The sequence below is a fragment of the Squalius cephalus genome (genome assembly GCF_949319135.1).
Source record: "Squalius cephalus genome assembly, chromosome: 3".
NCBI lineage: Eukaryota > Metazoa > Chordata > Actinopteri > Cypriniformes > Leuciscidae > Squalius > Squalius cephalus.
Genome location: NC_137124.1, coordinates 11,173,161 through 11,194,209, shown reverse-complemented (window position 1 = coordinate 11,194,209; position 21,049 = coordinate 11,173,161). Strand labels below are relative to the sequence as shown.

The 21,049-nt window shown below is 36.8% G+C and overlaps 1 protein-coding gene across 4 annotated transcripts in view; it reads right to left on the bottom strand.

Annotated features, from left to right (window-relative positions):
- dock11 (dedicator of cytokinesis 11) overlaps positions 1-21,049 on the bottom strand; it is a 117,981-nt gene that overhangs the window by 30,364 nt on the left and 66,568 nt on the right. For all 4 annotated transcript variants that reach the window (XM_079867744.1, XM_079867746.1, XM_079867745.1 and 1 more), the window contains 11 exons: positions 19,056-19,237; positions 14,258-14,371; positions 13,584-13,644; positions 13,417-13,505; positions 12,293-12,407; positions 9,256-9,322; positions 5,901-5,948; positions 5,523-5,665; positions 4,524-4,639; positions 4,262-4,399; positions 3,800-3,982 (listed from right to left, as the gene is read on the bottom strand). In XM_079867744.1, coding sequence (XP_079723870.1) covers positions 3,800-3,982; positions 4,262-4,399; positions 4,524-4,639; positions 5,523-5,665; positions 5,901-5,948; positions 9,256-9,322; positions 12,293-12,407; positions 13,417-13,505; positions 13,584-13,644; positions 14,258-14,371; positions 19,056-19,237 — 1,256 coding nt within the window. The remainder of the gene's footprint in view (positions 1-3,799; positions 3,983-4,261; positions 4,400-4,523; positions 4,640-5,522; positions 5,666-5,900; positions 5,949-9,255; positions 9,323-12,292; positions 12,408-13,416; positions 13,506-13,583; positions 13,645-14,257; positions 14,372-19,055; positions 19,238-21,049) is intronic.

The following is a 21,049-nucleotide window of genomic DNA, read 5'->3' as shown; positions in this document are numbered from 1 at the left end:
GCAGAAGAAAACATCAAGTGAATGTGGCTTGACCTGTCTCACTGGAACCATGAGGCTTTATTACGCTATTACGATTACATCGTGGGCTTAAAGTATTAGTTCACTTCAGAATTAAAATTTCCTGATAATTTACTCACCCCCACGTCATCCAAGATATTCATGTCTTTCTTTCTTCAGTCGAAAAGAAATGAAGGTTTTTGAGGAAAACATTCCAGGATTTTTCTCCATATAGTGGACTTCAATGGGGTCCAACGGGTTGAAGGTCCAAAGTGCAGTTTCAGTGCAGTTCAAAGGGCTCTACACAATCCCAGACGAGGAATAAGGGTCTTATCTAGCCAAACCATCGGTCATTAAAAAAAACAACAACAACAACAACAATGTATATATATATATATTAAAAAAATATATATATATACTTTTTAACCACAAATGCTCGTCTTGCACTAGCACTGCGATACGCCACACATTACGTAATCACGTTGAAAGGTCATGTGTGTTCTGGGTAGGGCGAAAAACTTCATGCGACATCTTTGTTTCACCTTTTTTTTTGGTAAATGGCTTGTAAACACTAGGTCGGTACTTACGCCTTACATGTGACCTTTCAACGCGATTACGTAACGCGTGGCATATCGCAGTGCTAGTGCAAGACGAGCATTTGTGGTTAAAAAGTAAATAAATGTTTGTTTGTTTTTTGAAAATGGCCGATGGTTTGGCTAGATAAGACCCTTATTCCTCGTCTGGGATCGTGTAGAGCCCTTTGAACTGCATTGAAACTGCACTTTGGACCTTCAACCCGTTGGACCCCATTGAAGTCCACTATATGGAGAAAAATCCTGGAATGTTTTCCTCAAAAACCTTCATTTCTTTTCGACTGAATAAAGAAAGACATGAACATCTTGGATGACGTGGGGGTGAGTAAATTATCAGGAAATTTGAATTCTGAAGTGAACTAATCCTTTAAGCTCCTTGTTATGCTTTTGATAAGAGCGCATTACAAGACCGTGAGATACTCAAGTCATTTTAGGTACACAAAAATGTTTCATGACATATCATACTGTACCTAAGCTTGTGACACATCAGAGGGAGAATTTTTAAAATTTCAAATCAACACACACACACACACACACACACACACACACACACACACACACACACACACACACACACACACGTTGGGTTTCCATGTTTTATGTGGACTTGTAAGCTACCAAGTTCACAAGGGTATACAAATTAATTTTAATGTTAATACGACTATAAAAAATAAATGTGTGAAAAAACGTATAATGATAAATAAACAAATATAAATAAACAAATTTACAGATAAGTATATATATATATATATATATATATATACACACACACACACACGCACACACACACACACACACACACACACATACAGGGCTTGACATTAACACCCACCATGGATTTCAGCAGTGACGTGTAACGCCGTCACTCCTACTAGCCACTTTGGTGGGTTGAATTTTTCAATTGTAGTCTTTTAAAAAGGCATCTGAAATATAAACTAAGTGCACTGTAGTGTTGTCAAAAATATAGATTTTTCAATACATATCGATACAGAAATATCTGAAACGCTTAATACTCATTTTCCACAGAATAGATACACGATACCAGCTGCGCTTTCTCTCTCTCTCATCTCTCTGACAGCGAGTGACACACAAACCCGCCTCTCCTCACTCACTCCTTTCATTTGCTCCAGATGAATATTGTTGGAGTTACAGGGCTTGAATTTCAATGTTGGATTGCGTGTATTGCGCATAATTTTACTAATTCCTGCAGATTTTGTGTCCACACCCAAAGTACGTGCACATAAAGCCGCCTCTCAGTACTAAATTGAGTTCTTTTTCGCCGCTTAAACTCACTTCACTTGAACAGTCAAATACACCAGTATTCACGTAAACAGTCAGTAATGTTCTAAGTGAAAGTAAACAGTTGAGAAAGAAAAAGCAGGTCTTAAAGTGACAGCAGCCTAAAATACATTCTGCCAAATTAGGAGATAATATTAAAAATATCAATATATGGCAGTTTTTCCCCATGGTATCAATGTCAAAATTGTGGCCAGTGAAAATGCTGAGTGGCTAGTAACTTTTGAAATACACAAGCCACAGTGACTGGTGAGCATTTATTTTGATGTCAAACCCTGTATATGAATAAAATGTACATATAAAAATTACGTTTTAATATATGTACTGTATCATATATGGATATAAAGTGAAGTACAGTACACTTATGTCAGAGACAATCACCTTGAAGCAGCCTAGAGTTAAATGGACCATAACATGCATTAAAAAAATTGTTTCATTTAAAATGTTGGTAAAGCTTTTGCAGCAAAAACAGTTAATAAGTTAAGATCTAACAACCGCCCTTTGAAGTGTCTTACTCAAGGACCCAGTGGTGCAAGCTCATGCTTCACCCCTTCAAACGTGCAACCATGCAGTAACCACGCCATATTTTATGCATTAGGTTACAGGACTCAAATAAACTCCCCCACATCCAAATGCTCATTTACCGTAAAGTATTGAGTAAGAGTTGACCGTTTACAGACAAGGAAAAAGTGAACTGAAAATATATGCTGACATACAGTAAAAATGGGATTTGTAACGTCCAAAATGAACAAAGGTCAGAATTAGTCCAGTCATTTTATGAAAAGGGTTGAACAAATTGCAACAGAAGCAAACTCAACTGATTTTGTATCCTCAATATGTCCTGAGTAAGGAAAAAAAAGCCCTGAAGAATCCCAAAATTACTGAGTTGATTACTTACATCAAGACAAACAAACAGTTTTTTTTAAATTGTTTGTTAACATGGACAAACGGTGCATAATCTAATTATGTATGTGCTAATTTGCATAAATACCACAACAGATCTAAACATTGGGTATAGCCAGGTGAAAATGTCTTGTTGAATTTTGTTGACATATAACAGTAAAATACTTAATGTTAAGGTCTGAATGGAACCCATTTAGGCTACCCATGAGCATTAATACATAGAGGCAGGAAGAAGTACTTTAGAAACCAGCCTTTATTAATTTTTAAGAGATGGGGTTTGGGGCTGGATCCGTGGGACTGTTTCTGGGGATTCACTTTTTATTTTTTGTCTTCTGCATTCTCTTTACCATTGTCTCCTGTTCTTCCCTCAGACTCGTCCCCCAGAAACAGTCCCACGGACCCAGCCCCAAACCCCATCTCTTAAAAATGAATAAAGGCTGGTTTCTAAAGTACTTCTTCCTGCCTCTATGTATTAATGTTCATGGGTAGCCTAAATGGGTTCCATTCAGACCTTAACATTAAGTATTTTACTGTTATATGTCATCAAGATTCAACAAGACATTTTCACCTGCCTATACCCAATGTTTAGACCTATTGTGGGATTTATGCAAATTAGCACATACGTAATTAGATTATGCATCGTTTGTCCATGTTAACAAACAATTTCAAAAAACTTGTAATACATTTTTTGTTTGTCTTGATGTAAGTAATCAACTCAGTAATTTTCATGGTGATATCTAAAGGTTAAAATTTGTACCCTATTCACGTAAGAAAAATAATGAATAGGCGTATGAATAGGCTATACTGTATTTGGGTCTTTTTCGAAACTTTCCCCTAATGGGATTCTTCTTGGCTTTTTTTTTCCTTACTCAGGACATATTGAGGATACAAAATCAGTTGAGTTTGCTTCTGTTGCAATTTGTTCAAGGTTGACCCCCATTTTGGCTTAAAATGACTGGACTAAATGGTGCAAATTGTCATGAGATTTGCCTGAAATTGTCATTATATACCTGTAAGTGCATGCGCAGGAAGCTTTTCCTCTTGGTGTAATCAAAATTGTTCCTCATGAGCAGGTAAAGAAGTGCAGACGCCTCCCCACGTAGGACACTTAATTTAGACATACAGCACTTCAGGACTTCGTAACACAGCGAACCGCACAGCGTTACACGGCCCTTGAAAAGGGGAACCTGGAACTAAATATATATAATAGAGACACAAACACATCAATGTTCAAGTAGGCAAAATCTGGAACATCTTGAAAACATCTCATGTTGTTGCATTTAAAGATTGTGGTCATTCATTAAAACTTCATTCAAGATTATTCAAAGGCACCAAACCTGCATGCTAAAATCTTTTTAAAAAAATATATATATCTTTTGTTTTGTACAGAAAAACCACCAGCACTTGGGGTCGTCATGAGGATGAGTAAATAATCGTTTTCTGAGTAAACTAAAGAAATATATTGATCTCACCTTGATGATAAAGGCTCGCAAAGAGGCAAAGATGTGTTTGATTGCTGCTTCTGATTGTCCGACTTTCAGTAAAGTGAGGTACGTGTCAAAGACCTTCGTCATCAGAGCATTGTGACCTTCATTGTCCAGCAGCTGATTCTGTCAGAGTCCAGTAATCACATTATCAGTTTATGGAAGAATCAAATTATTTAGAACTGACCCTTTAGCTTCATTACGAACTCTAGAAGACAGATCTAAGTTAAAAAAAACACCTGGTGATTACCTTGAAGCTCTGAGTGAAGAGTGAGAGGACGTCCAGCACGGTAAGGCAGGCTTCTGTCGACATATTCCCCTCAAGCAAAGACTGGTGGTTGGTCTCTGCTTCTGTGGGACCTCCAGCTGAAATACAAGACTCCACAATTACACATTCATCTTAAGATGCAAAATGAAAACAACTGGCTTCACTTACAGTACATGATTTATAAAAAAAATCTGTAGTTTTCTTGTTTATTTTGTACTCATAAGAATAGATTCAAGAAAAGAAAGAAATATGAATTACGTGTCCCTAAAGGGACATGGTGATGGAAAAAATATGAGATGGCAGGGAAAAAATGAGAAACGAGGTGATATGCAATGTATATTATGAGAAAATGAAAGTGTTTTCGTATGCATGTAAACCTATTGTAGGAGACCTCTAAAACTAAACGAGGAACCTTTAAAATAGCATAATGGGGCACTTTAAGCAGCCAAAACGTTTGCAACATTGATAATAAGAAATTATTTTTGAGCAGCAAATCAGCATATAAGAATCATTTCTGAAGGATCATGTGACACTGAAGACTAAAATAGAGAAGTTATTTTAAATTGTAATAATATTCCACAATATTACGGTTTCTACTTTTTTTTTGATCAAACAAACTGGTGAGCTTATAAGCCTTTATTCAAAAACACTGAAAAATTACTGACCCCAAACTTTAGTGTATATCAGGCATTAATCAAAATCAAAATTGCATGATAGACAACAGAGACTTGGAATTTTAAAGTAAAGCTTCATGGTTAATTAAGCTATTATATTACATAATATTATATTATGTTAAATTAGATAAAGTTGTCAAGTTTTATCATGTCCATTGCATTACAGTATGTTTTATTTTGTTACGTTATATTGCAGAATATAGCATAATAGAGCATTGTAGGAGCAGGAAAGCCTGAAAATCCTATATCATAATGCGGTGTTTCACAGACTGAAGGTTGTAAACAACAGGAGTAGACAGATGTTTACCCATGTTCAGGGTTAATGAGGTGTCCATAGTGCTGAACTGCTGCAGCTTTGCTTGCATGAAGCTTCCTCGACCACGCAGAACCGGCATTGTCTGGGACTTTCTGTCAGACGAGAAGAGTTTCGACACCCAGGGTTCCTGACTCCTGAACAACACACACAAACAAAGACATATTGTTCACAACAGTGCTAATCTTGATGCCACTGCTTATTTTGAAAACACAGGACCCATTCAATGTAATGTAAAGATCTGGCTTTGATGACACGATAGCAGGCAACACAATATCACAGTTGTGGTTCATGTAAATATGGGTGATATGAATGTGGTTAACTCTTAAATTGGAAACATGTTTTTTGTTGTTGAGTCCTGATCAAGCATACCGGCTAATGCTTCTCTTGCCAACATAGCGGAACTGGACTATGCAGATCCTGCAATCAGAGAAGACAGAAAATTAGTCTATTATGTGATAGAAAGCCATATAAACACAAAGAGACAAGGTAACATATTTGAGGGTCATGATTTACTTTCTGGCAACAGACCTTCATATTCTCAAACAATTTTTAAGGCCAGAAACCCAGAATAATAACATTCTGCAAGTATGAAGCTGCTTCCAGCTACACTTTCCAAATAGTGTCAGAGCACAATTCACAAAGCAACACAATTCTCAGTAGCTATTTTTCCATCCACCTATTTTTATGAGCATTTTGGTATATTAGGGTAGCCTGGCTAACGTCAGACCTCTTCTCATTGAGACGTGGTCTGGGAACCATATGTTCATTTTCTCGTATTTGAGGCGTGGTTTACGAATGCCCAGAGCCGTTTATTGGGCGCTACGAATGTCTATCAAATGCGCCTGTACGTAGCTCATAGCCAATCGTTTCAATTATACCAGATGACGTATGTAGAGCGACAGAAATTCGACGAGGAAGACGACGAAATAAACTTGCGTTCTAAACTACTCAGAACACTATCTAAGGCTGCATCGAAAGGTAACTTCGCGTCTGATGCCATGTTGGATCCATAAATATAAACAAACTGCTTCGGTGTGTCGCATAGACGTCGTCATCGTCTTGCTGCTCCCTCCCCGTTCTGTGATTGGTTCCCTTTTTGAGGGGAAAATCTGGTCCATGGTGTCCAGGCTGCCTAGTAGCGTGAATAAAATCGTGCTGCGCTCAAGGCAGCATGGGGAAACCCAGGCTAATATTAGGGCTGGGTAAAAAAATATTGATTTCTCGATTTTAATTGATTCTCATTTTTACGAACCGATAGTGATTCTTAAATCCAAAGAATCGATTAGTCATCCTGTTTTCAGTTGATAAATGAATGGAACATTGTAGCGCGCATCCCATCCAATATATCGCAATAATCTTTTGTGCTATTGGTATGAAACAAAGTCTCAGATTTCAAATTACGTTCATTTTCTTACGAAATTCAAAAACATAAATACCGTTTTGGCTCAGATCAAGAGAAGCAGCCTCAGAAAAACCATATCCAGCGACCATAAACTTGTTAGTCAGCTAGAAAAATTAACTCTAGAGAGGAGCATTTTGCTAAATAAAGGCACCATATTACATTTTCATTATAATTTTTAATGTTCTTCAATATTTAATACATGTTTGAATAAATCTGGCCAGTTTTTATGACAGCCACCATTTAAATGTTTATATTTCATATAACTTTATTATTATAAAAATAAATAAGTGTAATTTAAGCGTTTGTATACAAATCAGTTAATTTTTACCTTCAATATTATAGTAGGCTAATGAAGTCTAGTAGGCTACCACTGACTCTTATAGTTTACAGCATTAGTTAAGAGATTTGTTTTCCTTGAGAAAATTTGCCATGTATTGTACCTGATATCCAAAATAATCAATATTGAATCGAATCGAATAGGAATCGAAATCAAATCGAATTGTGAAATTTGTGTCAATACCCAGCCCTATGGTATAGCGCATACAAATGGCCGTGTCATTGAGAAACATGGCGAAATACCACAATACTTAAAGGTATTAGCAGTGAAATATTACAGTTTTTCTCGATTGCTTAAACACTATAACCAGGCTTTTGAACTAAAATTTCAAAACCGTAATGCCATTTATCAAGAAGCACACCCATTTCCCTAAACTTTAAACACTATTCCCTGTTTTGACACATGAGTCAGATTTGTTGAACTGTCACTGCAAAACTCTACACACAAATCCCTTCATTTCTCATTGCTTAGACCATGTTGTCATTTAGAAAGCACTAGCATTCAAAATTGTTCACTCAAGTCAGCACAGCTTCAGCTCAGTTAGCACACAATTACCCAGGTGGAAACACTAAGAGTCAAAATTTAACACACATCAATCAGAACCTTCAATAGGTATATAAAAGGGCCCAAATCAGTTTATTGAGTTTTGGAACAATGGATCCAGAAAGACATGAAGGAAGAGGTGGAGGAGGATGAAGGGCAAGGACAAGAAGACAAGCAGTCTCAGATGAAATTCAAGCCACTCTAGTTGCCCATGTCTTTATCAATGGTATGACTATGAAGGAGGCTGGGCTACGAGTAAGGCCAAATTTGAGTCGCTTTACCGTCGCCTCGAGAACCTTCAGGGAGGTGTGGTGGCAAACAAAATTCACTGAATAAGAGACAAACATTTCCAATAGTCTTTGATGAGGTTTATTTTCTTGCAAGAAAAGGCCAGCAGTCGTACAGTCACACAGAGCGGCTACAGAGTGTGACAGTGAAGGGAGGGCATCCTTTCTCCTTTATAGTCTCGACTCCCAGAATGTTATCTTTCTTTATGATGGTATTTCAACCATATGTGGAACATTCTTAGACGTGTCCATCATATTGTATCCTTGAGTGGAGGCCCTCCTGTTACGTCCCAACACTCTTTACCATTCCAATACAATTCCATATTAGAATAAGGTTTGTGTGTGCTCTTTTACTGTCATATGATGGTCACACACATCTTACTGTAAGTAAATATAAAACATTTTTTTAGAGGAGAGAATAAAAAAAAAAAAAAAGTAAAACAGGGAAAAAATGTTTGTTTTTGTTGTGTGTGTGTTGGACTGTGTAGTACATGAATGAATAAAAATGTGCCAATGTATCCACTGGTTGTGTATTTTGTGTTCATCATGTGAAAAGGTTTGTGAGGGGGGAACCACAAGCAACATTACTTACCAGTTTTGGAAATGTTGTCTTGAATTTATTGCACCAGTGTGTTAGACTATGTTGCAGTGTGTGTCTGAGGGCAAAGTTTGGTTTTTCAGCAAGAGTGAATGGTTTTGAGTGTAGAGTTTCATTTTGACCTGAAAATAGGATGTTTGGGGAACTGGGTGAGACGTTATGGATTTGTGTTTACAGTTTTGAGAATACGAGGCAGAGTTTCAAGAAATGTGTTTAAGCAATCGAGAAAAACTGTAAGCAGTACACATGATTTCTGAAGGATCATGTGACACTGAAGACTGGAGTAATGATGCCGAAAATTCAGCTTTGATAAATTACATTTTAAAATATATGAAAATAGAAAAACGTAATTTTAAATTGTAATAGTATGTCATAATTTTACTGTGTTTTTGATCAAATAAATGAAGCCTGGTTGAACGTAAGAGACTTCTTTCAAAAAAATTGTACCAAATTATCTTATATGATTTACCATCTGATTGTGCCACACAAGATTGAGATACACATGAATGACAAGATCAACAAGGACAACGCCTTGTGGGAAAGTTGGTGTCACTCACTCGAGCAGACTGAGGAAGTTCATGATGTCTTGTGGATTGACTTTCGCCCAGTAGGCCATCAGAGTGTCTAAAAGGAAGACATTAAGACAGAAACAAAAGCATTAATGAAACATAGCTCAACTCTTCTTCCTATTAAGACATGTGCCTGTACACGGTAATACGATACATCACGATGATGAACATGCATATAAATGTCATTTATATAGATCAGTGACTACAACATCCCCAGGATATTGTTTGAAAATGAATTGATTCTTTATTTACACTTGACATTAAGGCTCCATTCGTTAGCATCAGTTAATTCATTAGTTAACATAAACTGACAATGAAAAATACTTCTAAAGCCTTTATTAATCTCAGTTAATTTTAACATTTAATAACACATTATTAAAATCATAAGTTGTATCTGTATTATTTAATGGACCTGAGCTAACATGAACTAACAGTTGTATTTTAGTAACTAATGTTAACAAAGAATAGTAACTTCTGTAGCTATTTAACATGTCAGTTAATGCATTACCAAAGTTAACTAATGAGAACTTATTGTAAAGTTAATTATTATTATAATTATTTTGCACTTTAATCTGTTTGAAACTTTATACATTTTTGTGTATTGCTTTATTGTATTTAAATGTTCAGTTCTTTTTGTTATAAGAAAAAAAGTTATTAAACCAGTTATAGTGACAACACTTTTTTAACTTATTTCAGTATTGTGATAATACCGTATACTGCGATGAAAGCTTCAGCAATTAAACATTTGATACCATCACATGCCGTCTTCCTATTACAGTGACATTCCCAAGAGTTTCAGGAAACCCATCCACAAGGTTCCCATCCACATTTTTGATTTTATAGGTTTTAATTAATAATATATGTACTAGTACACTAATGTCTCCAATAACAGGGTTTCTGCAGGGTTTGGTCAGTCAAATTTAAGACTTTTTAAGACCTTTTTTTGACCATTATGATTGAAATTTATGACCTACACGAATTATGAAAAATTAATTAAAATTCTTTTCAAAAGTTTTTTTTTTTAATTGACTTTCATTGAAAGTAACAAGATGTATTATTTAAATGCCTAAAGACAGCTCCAACGCCTTCTTACCCAGTGTGCAATATGCTTGATACTGATTATTTGCAATGGGCTTGAGCAAACTACTAAACACACCATCATTGAGCCATGGCTCGTTAAATGTACACTTTCCCATTGTGATAGACCGGGAGATTTCAGTTAGGGCTGGGCAATATGGCCAAAAACAATTATCACGATAATTGTTTTATATTAGTCAATATCGATAATTATCACGATAAATGTCAAATCTTTATTTCTTTCAAGTTTAAAGGCAGACTGTTGCTTCTAAGTGAAAGTTGTAGAAACCAGAGCGTTAATTGTGGTTTTAAACTAACTTTACTCTTTATTGTCAGAAAATATAATGACAAACACTTGCTAAAACAGGTGAACATTTCACAAATCTGAGGTAGGACATTCAAACATTTGTCATTTGTCCTTAACAAAATAAATATCTTTATTGGGAAAATAATTACTTAGTTTCTGCATGTGCTAATAGGGGTCAAGTCTTGAAACAGGTTTGTGTTGCCTAACTTTGATGGCACGTATCTTCAGGAAATGTATGAAAAACAGTAGCCTAAATACATTATTAAATACTGTAAATATTCCATTAGTCCTTTAATACATTATCAGCACTAATAATATAATAAAATTCAATATGTATATCCCACATGGTGCAGTTAATATTACTAGGCTAACGTTACAGTAAATCCATGGTAAATGATGGGAGATTCTAGACGGAAAAGCCTTCTGGCTGTATCGTTGTGCAGAGTTTCTCCTGTTGGTCAAAGCTGTTTCATCTGCCTTTAAACTGGTTTAAATCACTGAGACAGTGTGTTCTTCGCTGAATTCAAGCGCTTCTCACTGGATGTTGTGACTGAGACCGATCAGAGTAAACGCATCAGTTCTATTGAGCTCGCGCTGCGCTGCCGTTTGGACTTTGAGCCGAGCGGGTAAATGGTCCGTGTGGCGCGCGTTTCAAATGAGCGTTCCGCTTTTGGCGCATTTAACCTGTGCGTTTAACATGATGCCGCCAGCGCATTTTCAGGGGGAAAAGGCAATGGTAGAACCAACGAATGAACGAGCATATCAATTTATGACGTGGCTAAATGAAATTTATGACCTTGTATGGAAAATCCGGACGTTTTTATGACTTTTTATGGCCTAAAATTCTTATTATTAAATTTAAGACGTTTTATGACTTTTTATGACTCCGCAGAAACCCTGAATAAGAACCTCAAAAAAAAAAAAAAAATTGATGGTCACTTATTATTTTACTCTAAACAGGAACTCACAATATCTAGCCGATGTTGTGAGTGCTATTTTAAAGCAGAGAAATACTATAAAAACAGATTCAATAGAAATCGATGTGTTTTTTCCCGTTAAATCCCAATTCCAGGATTTTAATGAGCATGGAAACCCTGGATCTTAGACCAGGCACCAACTTGTTTAAATCAGTTTCTCAATCCTGCTCCAGCACTTCATCTTTTAGGTGCCTCCCTTATCGGACACTCCCAACTTAGATCAAGCATAACTCTACAAATGAGCCGACAAGTAGCGTGGGAGTCATCCGAACTGTGTCGCACCGGAAGAACCCAAGAGCAGGACTGATAAACCCTGGATTAAGAGTTATTTGCACCCACGACGCTCCAACGGATACTCAACAGATTTCCATACAATTTAAACACCTGTCATTTAAAGATCAACAACAGCTGCCGCCCACAGCTCAAGTGTTACATTTGAGCACAACAGCAGTCTCCCCCGTTGAAGTCAAGTGAAATTAACTTGTATGACGCTTTTAGTTTTTTTAAACACAATCCCCCAGTTTCAAAGACAAGGCTTAAGTCTAGTCCCAGACTAAAATGCATGTTTGAGCTGTTTTGAGACTATAATCTTGACTATAATGGTGGTGTTTTATGATGATAACAAAAAGGCTGGATGATATGATGATAACAAAAGTGTGCTTACCATCCGACAAGGTTCTTACAATGTTTAGGTAACACAGAAGCAGCCCTCTGATCTCATACTGTCCCAAACGTCCAGCGGCGGGTACAGTGCTCATAGTGGAGCCGCGCCTGTTTAACTGAGCAGAAGGGGGGATATTAAAAATGATGCTTGATAAGGGTCATGTAAATAAGGTAACCTGTAGTGTTGGGCTAACATGTTACGCATATTTTTTTCATGTAATGAGTAATGCATTACTTGTTATATTTATACCATGATAACCCCATTAATTTTATATTAACGAAGTCCTTTTCACACAGTGGGAAAAATGGGTATATTTAAGAGATATATACATTGTGGAAGTAAGAGTATGTGTGATTTATGTTCAATAAAGTATTATTTGCTGTGCGTGCCGTCATCAGTAAAAACAGAATTTGAACATTGTTGTCTCAAAGTTTGCAAGTGCGGCCACCATACAATTAGCTGCTGTCATGACCATTAGCATGTGTCCAGTTTTCTGTTGATGGTACATGAGAAATACAATATGATATATGTTGATTTTTTTTATGTTTTTTAAATCATTTTCTTATGCTCACCAAGGCTGCATTTATTTGATAAAAAATACAGTAAAACATATATATATTGTGAAATATTACTGTAATTGTTTTCCATTTGAATATATTTTAAAATGCAATTTATTCCTTTGATGCAAAGCTGAATTTTCAGCATCATTACTCCAGTCTTCAGTGTCACATGATCCTTCAGAAATCATATTAATATGCTGATTTGCTGCCCGAGAAACACTTCTTATTATTATCAAATTTGAAATCGACTTAATATTTTTTGTGGATTATGTAATAAAAAAAAATTTCTCAGAATTCTTTGATGAATAGAAAGTTCAAAAGAAAATATAAATCTTTTGTAATATAATAAATATCTTTACTGTCAATTTCATGCATTCTTGCTGAGTAAAAGTATTTCTTTCTTTCTCTAACTTTTGAACAGTAGTGTATCTGTAAAAAGTAAGGAAACCTTAACCTACTGTGTTTCCATAAAAAGTAACAAATCTAACCTAATTTGTGAGTTTGACTTTTTAAAAGTAACAATCCCCAACACTGGACATATAGTGAAATCTGCTTCTGTTTCACCTCATTGATGTCTGGAGTGCCAGGATCTCCATACATAGAGCCTCTGGACTCGCCTTTCCTACTGTGTCCATTCTGGGCGACGACACCGGCTGTGAAACACACAAATGCACACTGTGTGTTTGTCTGTTTACTTGTAACTTCTGCTGCCAAAAGACTTTGATACTTACTAGGTTCCTTATCAACGATAGAGCTGCTTCTGCGGCTGTCCACTGACAAATCATCCCGGTACTAAAGGAGCATGGGAAAACAGGAAGTGCTTATCCAACTCCAGATCAAAAACTTGCAAGGTTAACATTTACACTAGGACATGGAATTTAAATGTAGCACTCGCATGTCTCCAGTTATACAACAGTGTAAAAGTAAACCCAATCGGTAAATACTGAAGCAACGCACACAGACACACAATCAACAAACACTGCCGCCAAGAAAAACTGCTAAAACAAAGGAAAATAACTGGTCCATCTGTGAACTCGAAGACAGCACATATATTTTATTTCATTGAATCAGATTATACTTCGAACTCTGTAAAGCTATAAATAACAATATGCAAAATATCCATTTTGAAAGTATCATCGAAAGATATTTGAGAGTCGAATGAAAGTTGTAGGTGGAAGTTGTTTCTTTATGTTTCTGTGAAGATTACAAAGAAATATCAACTAAAGCCTGTTAATATTTTTCAAATACCGCTGATTTGTCTTATCTTTTTGGACTGACATTTGTGAACAGTTTTAATCCATTAAGCAATGCAATTTTTTTTCCATAAATATTTCATATTGATTGCAGAGAACAGATGAAGACTGAGTCAATGTTGATCCCAGATAAGCGAGAAATGGGCGTTTACCATGAGGCTGAGGCCATTTCTGCAGAGTTGCCTTGGGCTGTTCATCTGGCTCATGTTCTGGTAGAGCAGCTCAAACAATGGCAGGTACAGCAGACAGATGCGGGCCTGTTGGTTCTGTCATGAGGTCAATGGTAAATTAATGATTATAACACATAGTAGCAGAAACAATGGAAGGCATTGTAAGTCACTTGCCAATAATGTTACTTTATGTGTGCCCTGCAGCTTTCAAAAGAACAACATCTACTTTTCAAAAGCTTCCATGATTTTAATAATGCAGGAACAATCTTTTTTGACAATAATATGGCTACATTAGACAATAATCGAAAAATGCGAGTTCAAACCTGACAATTCTCTAAAGAGTTTAGCATGGTAATGGATATGACAATGATCATGTATTTGGTTTTGGCGGAATAGATATGCTACTCTGCTGCTGATGTTGATTATTGCTGCTGCTTTAATTGGTGATATTGCTGCTGCTGTTGATTATTGCTGCTGCTGCTGCTGCTGTTAGTCATTGCTGTTGGTGCAGTTAATGCTGATTTCGCTGCTGCTGTTGGTTATTGCTGCTAGTGCAGTGCTGATTTCGCTGCTGCTGTTATTGCTGCCGCTGATATTGCTGCTGCTGTTGATTATTACTGCTGCTGCTTTTATTGTTGCTGCTGTTGATTATTGCTGCTTTTATAGCTGATATTGCTGCTGTTGATTATTGCTGCTGGTGCAGTTATTGCTGATTTTGCTGCTGCTGCTTTTATTGCTGCTGCTGTTCATTGTTGCTGCTGGTGCAGTTATTGCTGATTTTGCTGCTGCTGTTATTGCAGCTGCTGATATTGCTGCTGCAGTTGATTATTGCTGCTGCTGCTGCTTTTATTGCTGATATTGCTTTTATTGCTGATATTGCTGCTGCTGCTGATGATTATTGCTGCTGTTGATTATTGCTGCTGCTGCTGTTGATTATTGCTGCTGCTGCTTTTATTGCTGCTGCTGTTCATTATTGCTGCTGGTGCAGTTATTGCTGATTTCGCTGCTGCTGTTATTGCAGTCACTGATATTGCTGTTGCAGTTGATTGTTGCTGCTGCTGCTGTTATTGCTGCTGCTGTGAGCATGTAAGACACACTGCTGCTGCACAAATAGTATATGAGCATATATGAAATTACCAGTAGCAGATCTATACAGGTAAGGCCTAGGAAGGTGGACGGATTCAGAGGAACTTTGAAAGCGTGCTGCAGACTGCTACAGCAAACACTGACAAACTATTTAAATGTTGAGCAGCAAGATCATTGGCTCCAGATGCAACATGAACCAATCAGCTTATGCTGTGTAGTTGAAAATCATGTAATTGTCAGCAGGTTGTGTTAAAGACCCATCAGCCAGTACCATCTAGAGTTTCATGTCAGAACATGTTTTTTTTTACTGGCTTTAGCAAAACTTGTAGCTAAAGAAATTCAGGGCCCTATCTTGCACCCAGCGCAATTGACTTTGTACACCGATGCATGTATCATTCCTATTTTGTACCCGACGCACAGAGGACTTTTCCCTCGACAGACGCACGTCGGTAAATTAGGGAATGAACTTGTGCTCCCGGGGGCGGTTCAGCGAAAAGAGGTGTGTTCCGGCGCAAACGTTCTCTGGTGCTATTTTGGATTTCCAGAAAACAATTGCTGCAGTCTTTAGCCTCCTTGTTAGACCGCCTGACTCTCATGCCGGAGACCCGGGTTCGAGACCCGCACGGAGCGGGGTGTGAAGGACCCGGGTGAGAGGGGTTACATTGGTGCCGTGACCCGGATGGGAGTGAGGTTTAGGGGGGTGAGTGTAACGGAGGCCAGCTAGTAGTTGCTGTGCGAGTAAACCTCACTCCTCTGATCTCAATAGACGCTCTAGCGACAGATGCTAGAGGCTGCAGTCTTTAGCCTCCTTGTTAGAGCGCCTGACTCTCATGCCGGAGACCCGCACGGAGCGGGTACACTGTTAAGACTAGTCTTACAAGTTAGTCATCCAATTTTATTCTTTAAGACTGTTAATAACTTTTTAAAGTCAGTAACATAAAAACGTAGATTGGTCTAATTTTACACCGAACAGTAAGACTGATTACCCCTAACTAACTTCTAGTTGATCATACTAGTTCTTAAGACACAGTCTTAACATAATGGCTATGTTTATGCAACTGGCCCCAGATACTATTTTAAGGGCGCATGCTTGGCCATAATGTAGCATGTGCACAACGCGCATACACTTTGCTTCTCTCATCTACACACAGACGCAGCACTTCCCATTTTTGGAAACCATACATAATTACAAGGAAAAATATTCCACAAGAGGGAAATCATTGCGGTGTCCATGAAGATGTGAAAAAATAGGAATAAATCTAGTTTACACATTTACCAAAATTATTATACGCCTGTTTAACCGAAGCTTATTTGGGTGGGTTTCTCCCATCCCCATACAATGTCATTTCTCTGTCTTTTACGGCCCTGACGAGAACGTCGGTCTCCTCGGCTGTGAACCGCTCCTGGCAAATCCACCGTTATAATAGCAATCTGCCATGGAACAAGCGCGCCTGCTTTTAAAGGGAATGTGAGATGATGCTCTGATTGGTTTATTTCACGTTACGCCCAAACCACACCTATGAGTAATGTAGCAACTTCAGACCAACCCATTTTAGATTTGTGTCAGGCTCAAGAGTCATTTATCCCGCCGGTATAATAGCAACAGCGCCCGAGATCCGCCCACAAATTTACTTGCGTTTCGCGTTTGATACTTGCGTTTCAGATTGTTAAAATAGGGCCCTCAGTATGGTCGTTGTTAATGGTGTTTTTTTTTGGGAGAGGGTGGGGGGTGTCTGGGTTGCTTACTGGACCAAAAGTAAAAAGAATCCAAGTCTCTTTCAGTGTTATTATAGTTAACTAAAACTCAAACAATTATGAATCATTAAAAAACATTTCCGTAAAATTGAAATAAATCTGGAATAAAACAAACCATTAGAGGAAAAGCTTTAAATAGAAATGCTAACTTGCATCTTACTAAAATAAGTATGTTTAACTAAAATGAAATAAAATAAACTAAAGCTAAATAGAAATAATAATAATAATAACAAAAATTTGTATATAAAATGTAACTAACAAAATTGTACTAAAGACTAAGATTAAACTTCTAGGAAATATTCCTGGAATGATCCGTCCCATATGTTTTTCAAAAGTGAAAGTCATTCTTGTCATTTTTGTGAGTAAGTCTAGGCATGTTTTCAAATCTAAAAATCAGCTAAAAGCCACACCATATTAGCTTCTCATGTTTACTGTGTTCTGGAAATTGCCTCATGATTACATGATGTTCTGACACCAGTAGCATGATAATGTAAAAAAAAAAAAGAAAATGTGTTGTTCAGAGCAAACAGATCATGGTGACTTCTCAAGAAATGCGATTGCAGCAGCAGCTCGAGAGCCGTGTCTGTGGCAACGATCTGGAACTTTAATCTGGATGCACCAAGTCTGGCATTTGCATAACAGACAGATGTCTGACTGAGGTGAATGAACAATGTGCAGCAGTTACTTGATATGGTGACAATGGTATGGACATAACTCGAGGATTTCTTTGTATTAATGTAGGTCACCCATCTTGATAAAAGATAAAATGCAAATGTCACACATTTGAATAACATCGACCTGCTTATTCATTGCTGTCATCTCAAATACCTTCCTGTGCATGACTTCCTGTAAGTGATATCCTGTACAGGAATGCTTAACTACACTTACTGTACAGTAGCAACCAAATGTGATGTCCCAAAGGAATATTTGTTTTAATTGACCTTACAAGTTCGATTAAACCATTAAAATATGAGGAAAATGTTTTATCTTTTTTTTATTTTATATTTTAAATATGAAGGAAGAACAAAACTAAACTTGGTTAAGGTATTTATCAGACAAAATTTTCTGGGGGGAAAAAGGCAAACTACAAATACATGTTTTATTTTACTATGCAAAAAACAAAACAAAAAACAAAAAAAAAACATACATACTGTATACACATAATCAGTATTCATACACAATTGACTCCAAGCACAACAACGCAATATGCTTACAAAGTTTTCAATCACATAATAATATTTTAATAAAGGGTGAAGATGTCAATTTTCCATCACCTTTGGCCAGTGCTGTATTTGTGATGTTTATTATTTATTAATAAATTAATATAAATTAATTTACTTTGTAAATTCTAAGCTGAATTAAATTGAATATTAAATTTATAAAAGCGTTATATTGTTCTGTTTATTAAGTGCGGGCTGCAGTTTTGTTGTCTGGAGCTTTAAATGCTCGAGCTCGAAAAACAGGATGGATTCTGATCGGCTGAATGGTTTTATCGTTCATCAGTTGGAAAAAAATAAATTCTGAAAGTGATTCCAATGACATTGTTTATCTGCGCCATTAACGTTGTGGTCTGCTATTCTTTTATATTTAGAATGATTTTTAGAACTATATCTTTATCGTTATCGTCCTTGGTGTGAACGGGCCTTTAGTAAACAACCTGATAGAGACTGCCAATGCCAGTGAGTCTGAAACTAGACCAAGACTGCAGGGGAACAATCGCACTCGGACTGCAGCAAACATGCCCAGTGTGAAAACCCCCTAACATTAACGTTATTAAACAGTTATGTAAAGTTGCATATGCAAAACAGCAATCCTCCTTCTAGGGTTAAATAAATGACACTTTTCAATTCAGCAGCAGCAGGGACATGGCAAACAGGAAGTGGGTTCAGTGATTTACTACTTGTAAAATGATACATGTTTGTACACTTGCATAACTCACCTTAAAAGCATTGTATCTGTCATCTATGGCGTGTTTGATCATGAGGTTCTTGAGTGTGGCCACAGCCAGCTGTCTGATCTCTGGGCATCCCTGGAGTCCATCGGCCACCTCTCGCAGAAGCAGACCCACCAGGAAATGGTTCTTACAGTAGTCCTCAGTCAGGCTGTACTCCAAACTCTGATCTGAAACATATCCTTTGAGGGTCAGTACTGTTCTCTACTGGTAATATTTAATTTGACATTTATCATGAATTTTTTTTTTGCAATCTGTGTGGCCTTTTAGCAGAAAGTATCAAGCAATACTTTTATTTCATGCATCTTAAAGACGCAATATTTTAAAGATGCTTATGTACAAATGGTACTTAACATACAGGTGTAACAGGTAACTCCTGTGTTAAGTCACTGACGTTTGTGATAGTGAAAAGGCATCCAAACGAAAATACCATGTCTATAGTTTAATGATTACAAGTGTTTTCTGAAAGCTGACTTCACTGCATTCCAGACATCACACAATAACAGAAACAGAAACCAAAGAGTGACAGAAAAACCTTGTGTTTCATTCAACTGCGTTTCTTTGTTAGAAAACCAGTCATGCAATTCCAAATATATGCAAATAACCTCTAACAATGGTGACAAGATTTTCTCCCAGAGCTCAAGGAAGTTCATGTTTTTCTCATCTTCATGTTGCTTCAGTCATGCATGCAGTTACACAAATTCAGTGTTACACAAAAGGAAAATGTTTAAATAATCTTTACACGTTGTAAAGCGGATCAGCGAACAAACAGTTCAGTCAGCTAGTTCTTTTTAAACTTGACTAAATGAATAAGAGTTCAGTTCCCTCAGTTTTAGCGGTTCTCTAGGCATTCAAAAGTTTGGGGTCAGTACGATTTTTTTTTAAGAAATAATTTTACTCTGCACTGACGCATTAAATTGATCAAACATTACATTAAAGACATTTATAATGTTACAAAATAATTCTACTTCAAACAAATGCTGTTCTTTTGAATGTTCAATTCATCAAAGAATAGGATCATGTGACACTGAAGACTGGAGTAATGATGCTGAAAATTCAGCTTTGCATCACAGAAATAAATTACATTTTAAAATAAATTCAAATATTGTAGAAAACAGTTATTGTAAATTGTAATAATATTTCACTGCATTTTTTATCAAATACACGCGGTCTTGGTGAGCAAAAACATGAAAAAACTCTTACTGACCTCAAACTTTTGAACTGTATCGTATGCCATTTGTACTATGTCTACAGCAATTTAAAGGCACAGTATGTAAGTTTCGCTGCTAGAGGTCGCTTATTCAAAACAGTAACTGAAGTCAAAGCTTGATGGCGCCGTGAATGAGTGTGGAATCATGGGAATTGTCGTCTTCACCTCCACAGCGTGTGGAAAGCAATCTGACAGGACTTAGGCAGAAATCATGTTCATAGATGAACTAATGCATTAAAGTTTATTAACGTTACTGTGGTATGAAGCAGGGCGAGAGCCTGGGACATTATACGTTGCTTTTTTTATTATGCTTATATGCTGCAGTCGGCCACTGCCATTGTTGTTTATGTTTATTTTACAATAACAAGTTACGTTTAACATCCGCTTCCTTGACATTATTTTATTTAATTCTAACGAAACAGCCGCAAGTGCTGAATTACCGCTTATAAAGGTCACTTTATCTGACAAATTAAAATTATGCGGTAACGCAGCTGTTTTATTTGGTCAAAACAATCATACTAAAAATACATTTGAGTGTGTTGAAAGTTATTTTAACATTACTCTGTGCGTTCGTTATGAGACACTTTGTACATTTTAAACTGCATGGTGGAGAAAATGCTGTATTACTGTTACTACAAATAAAGCTCTTTCTGATTATGCTATGTTAGCCACTAGGGATGCACGATTTGGGGAAAATGTCATATTGCGATTATTGAGGTCAATATTGCGATTGCGATTGCGATATGCGATTGCGATATAATAAACTAATGGT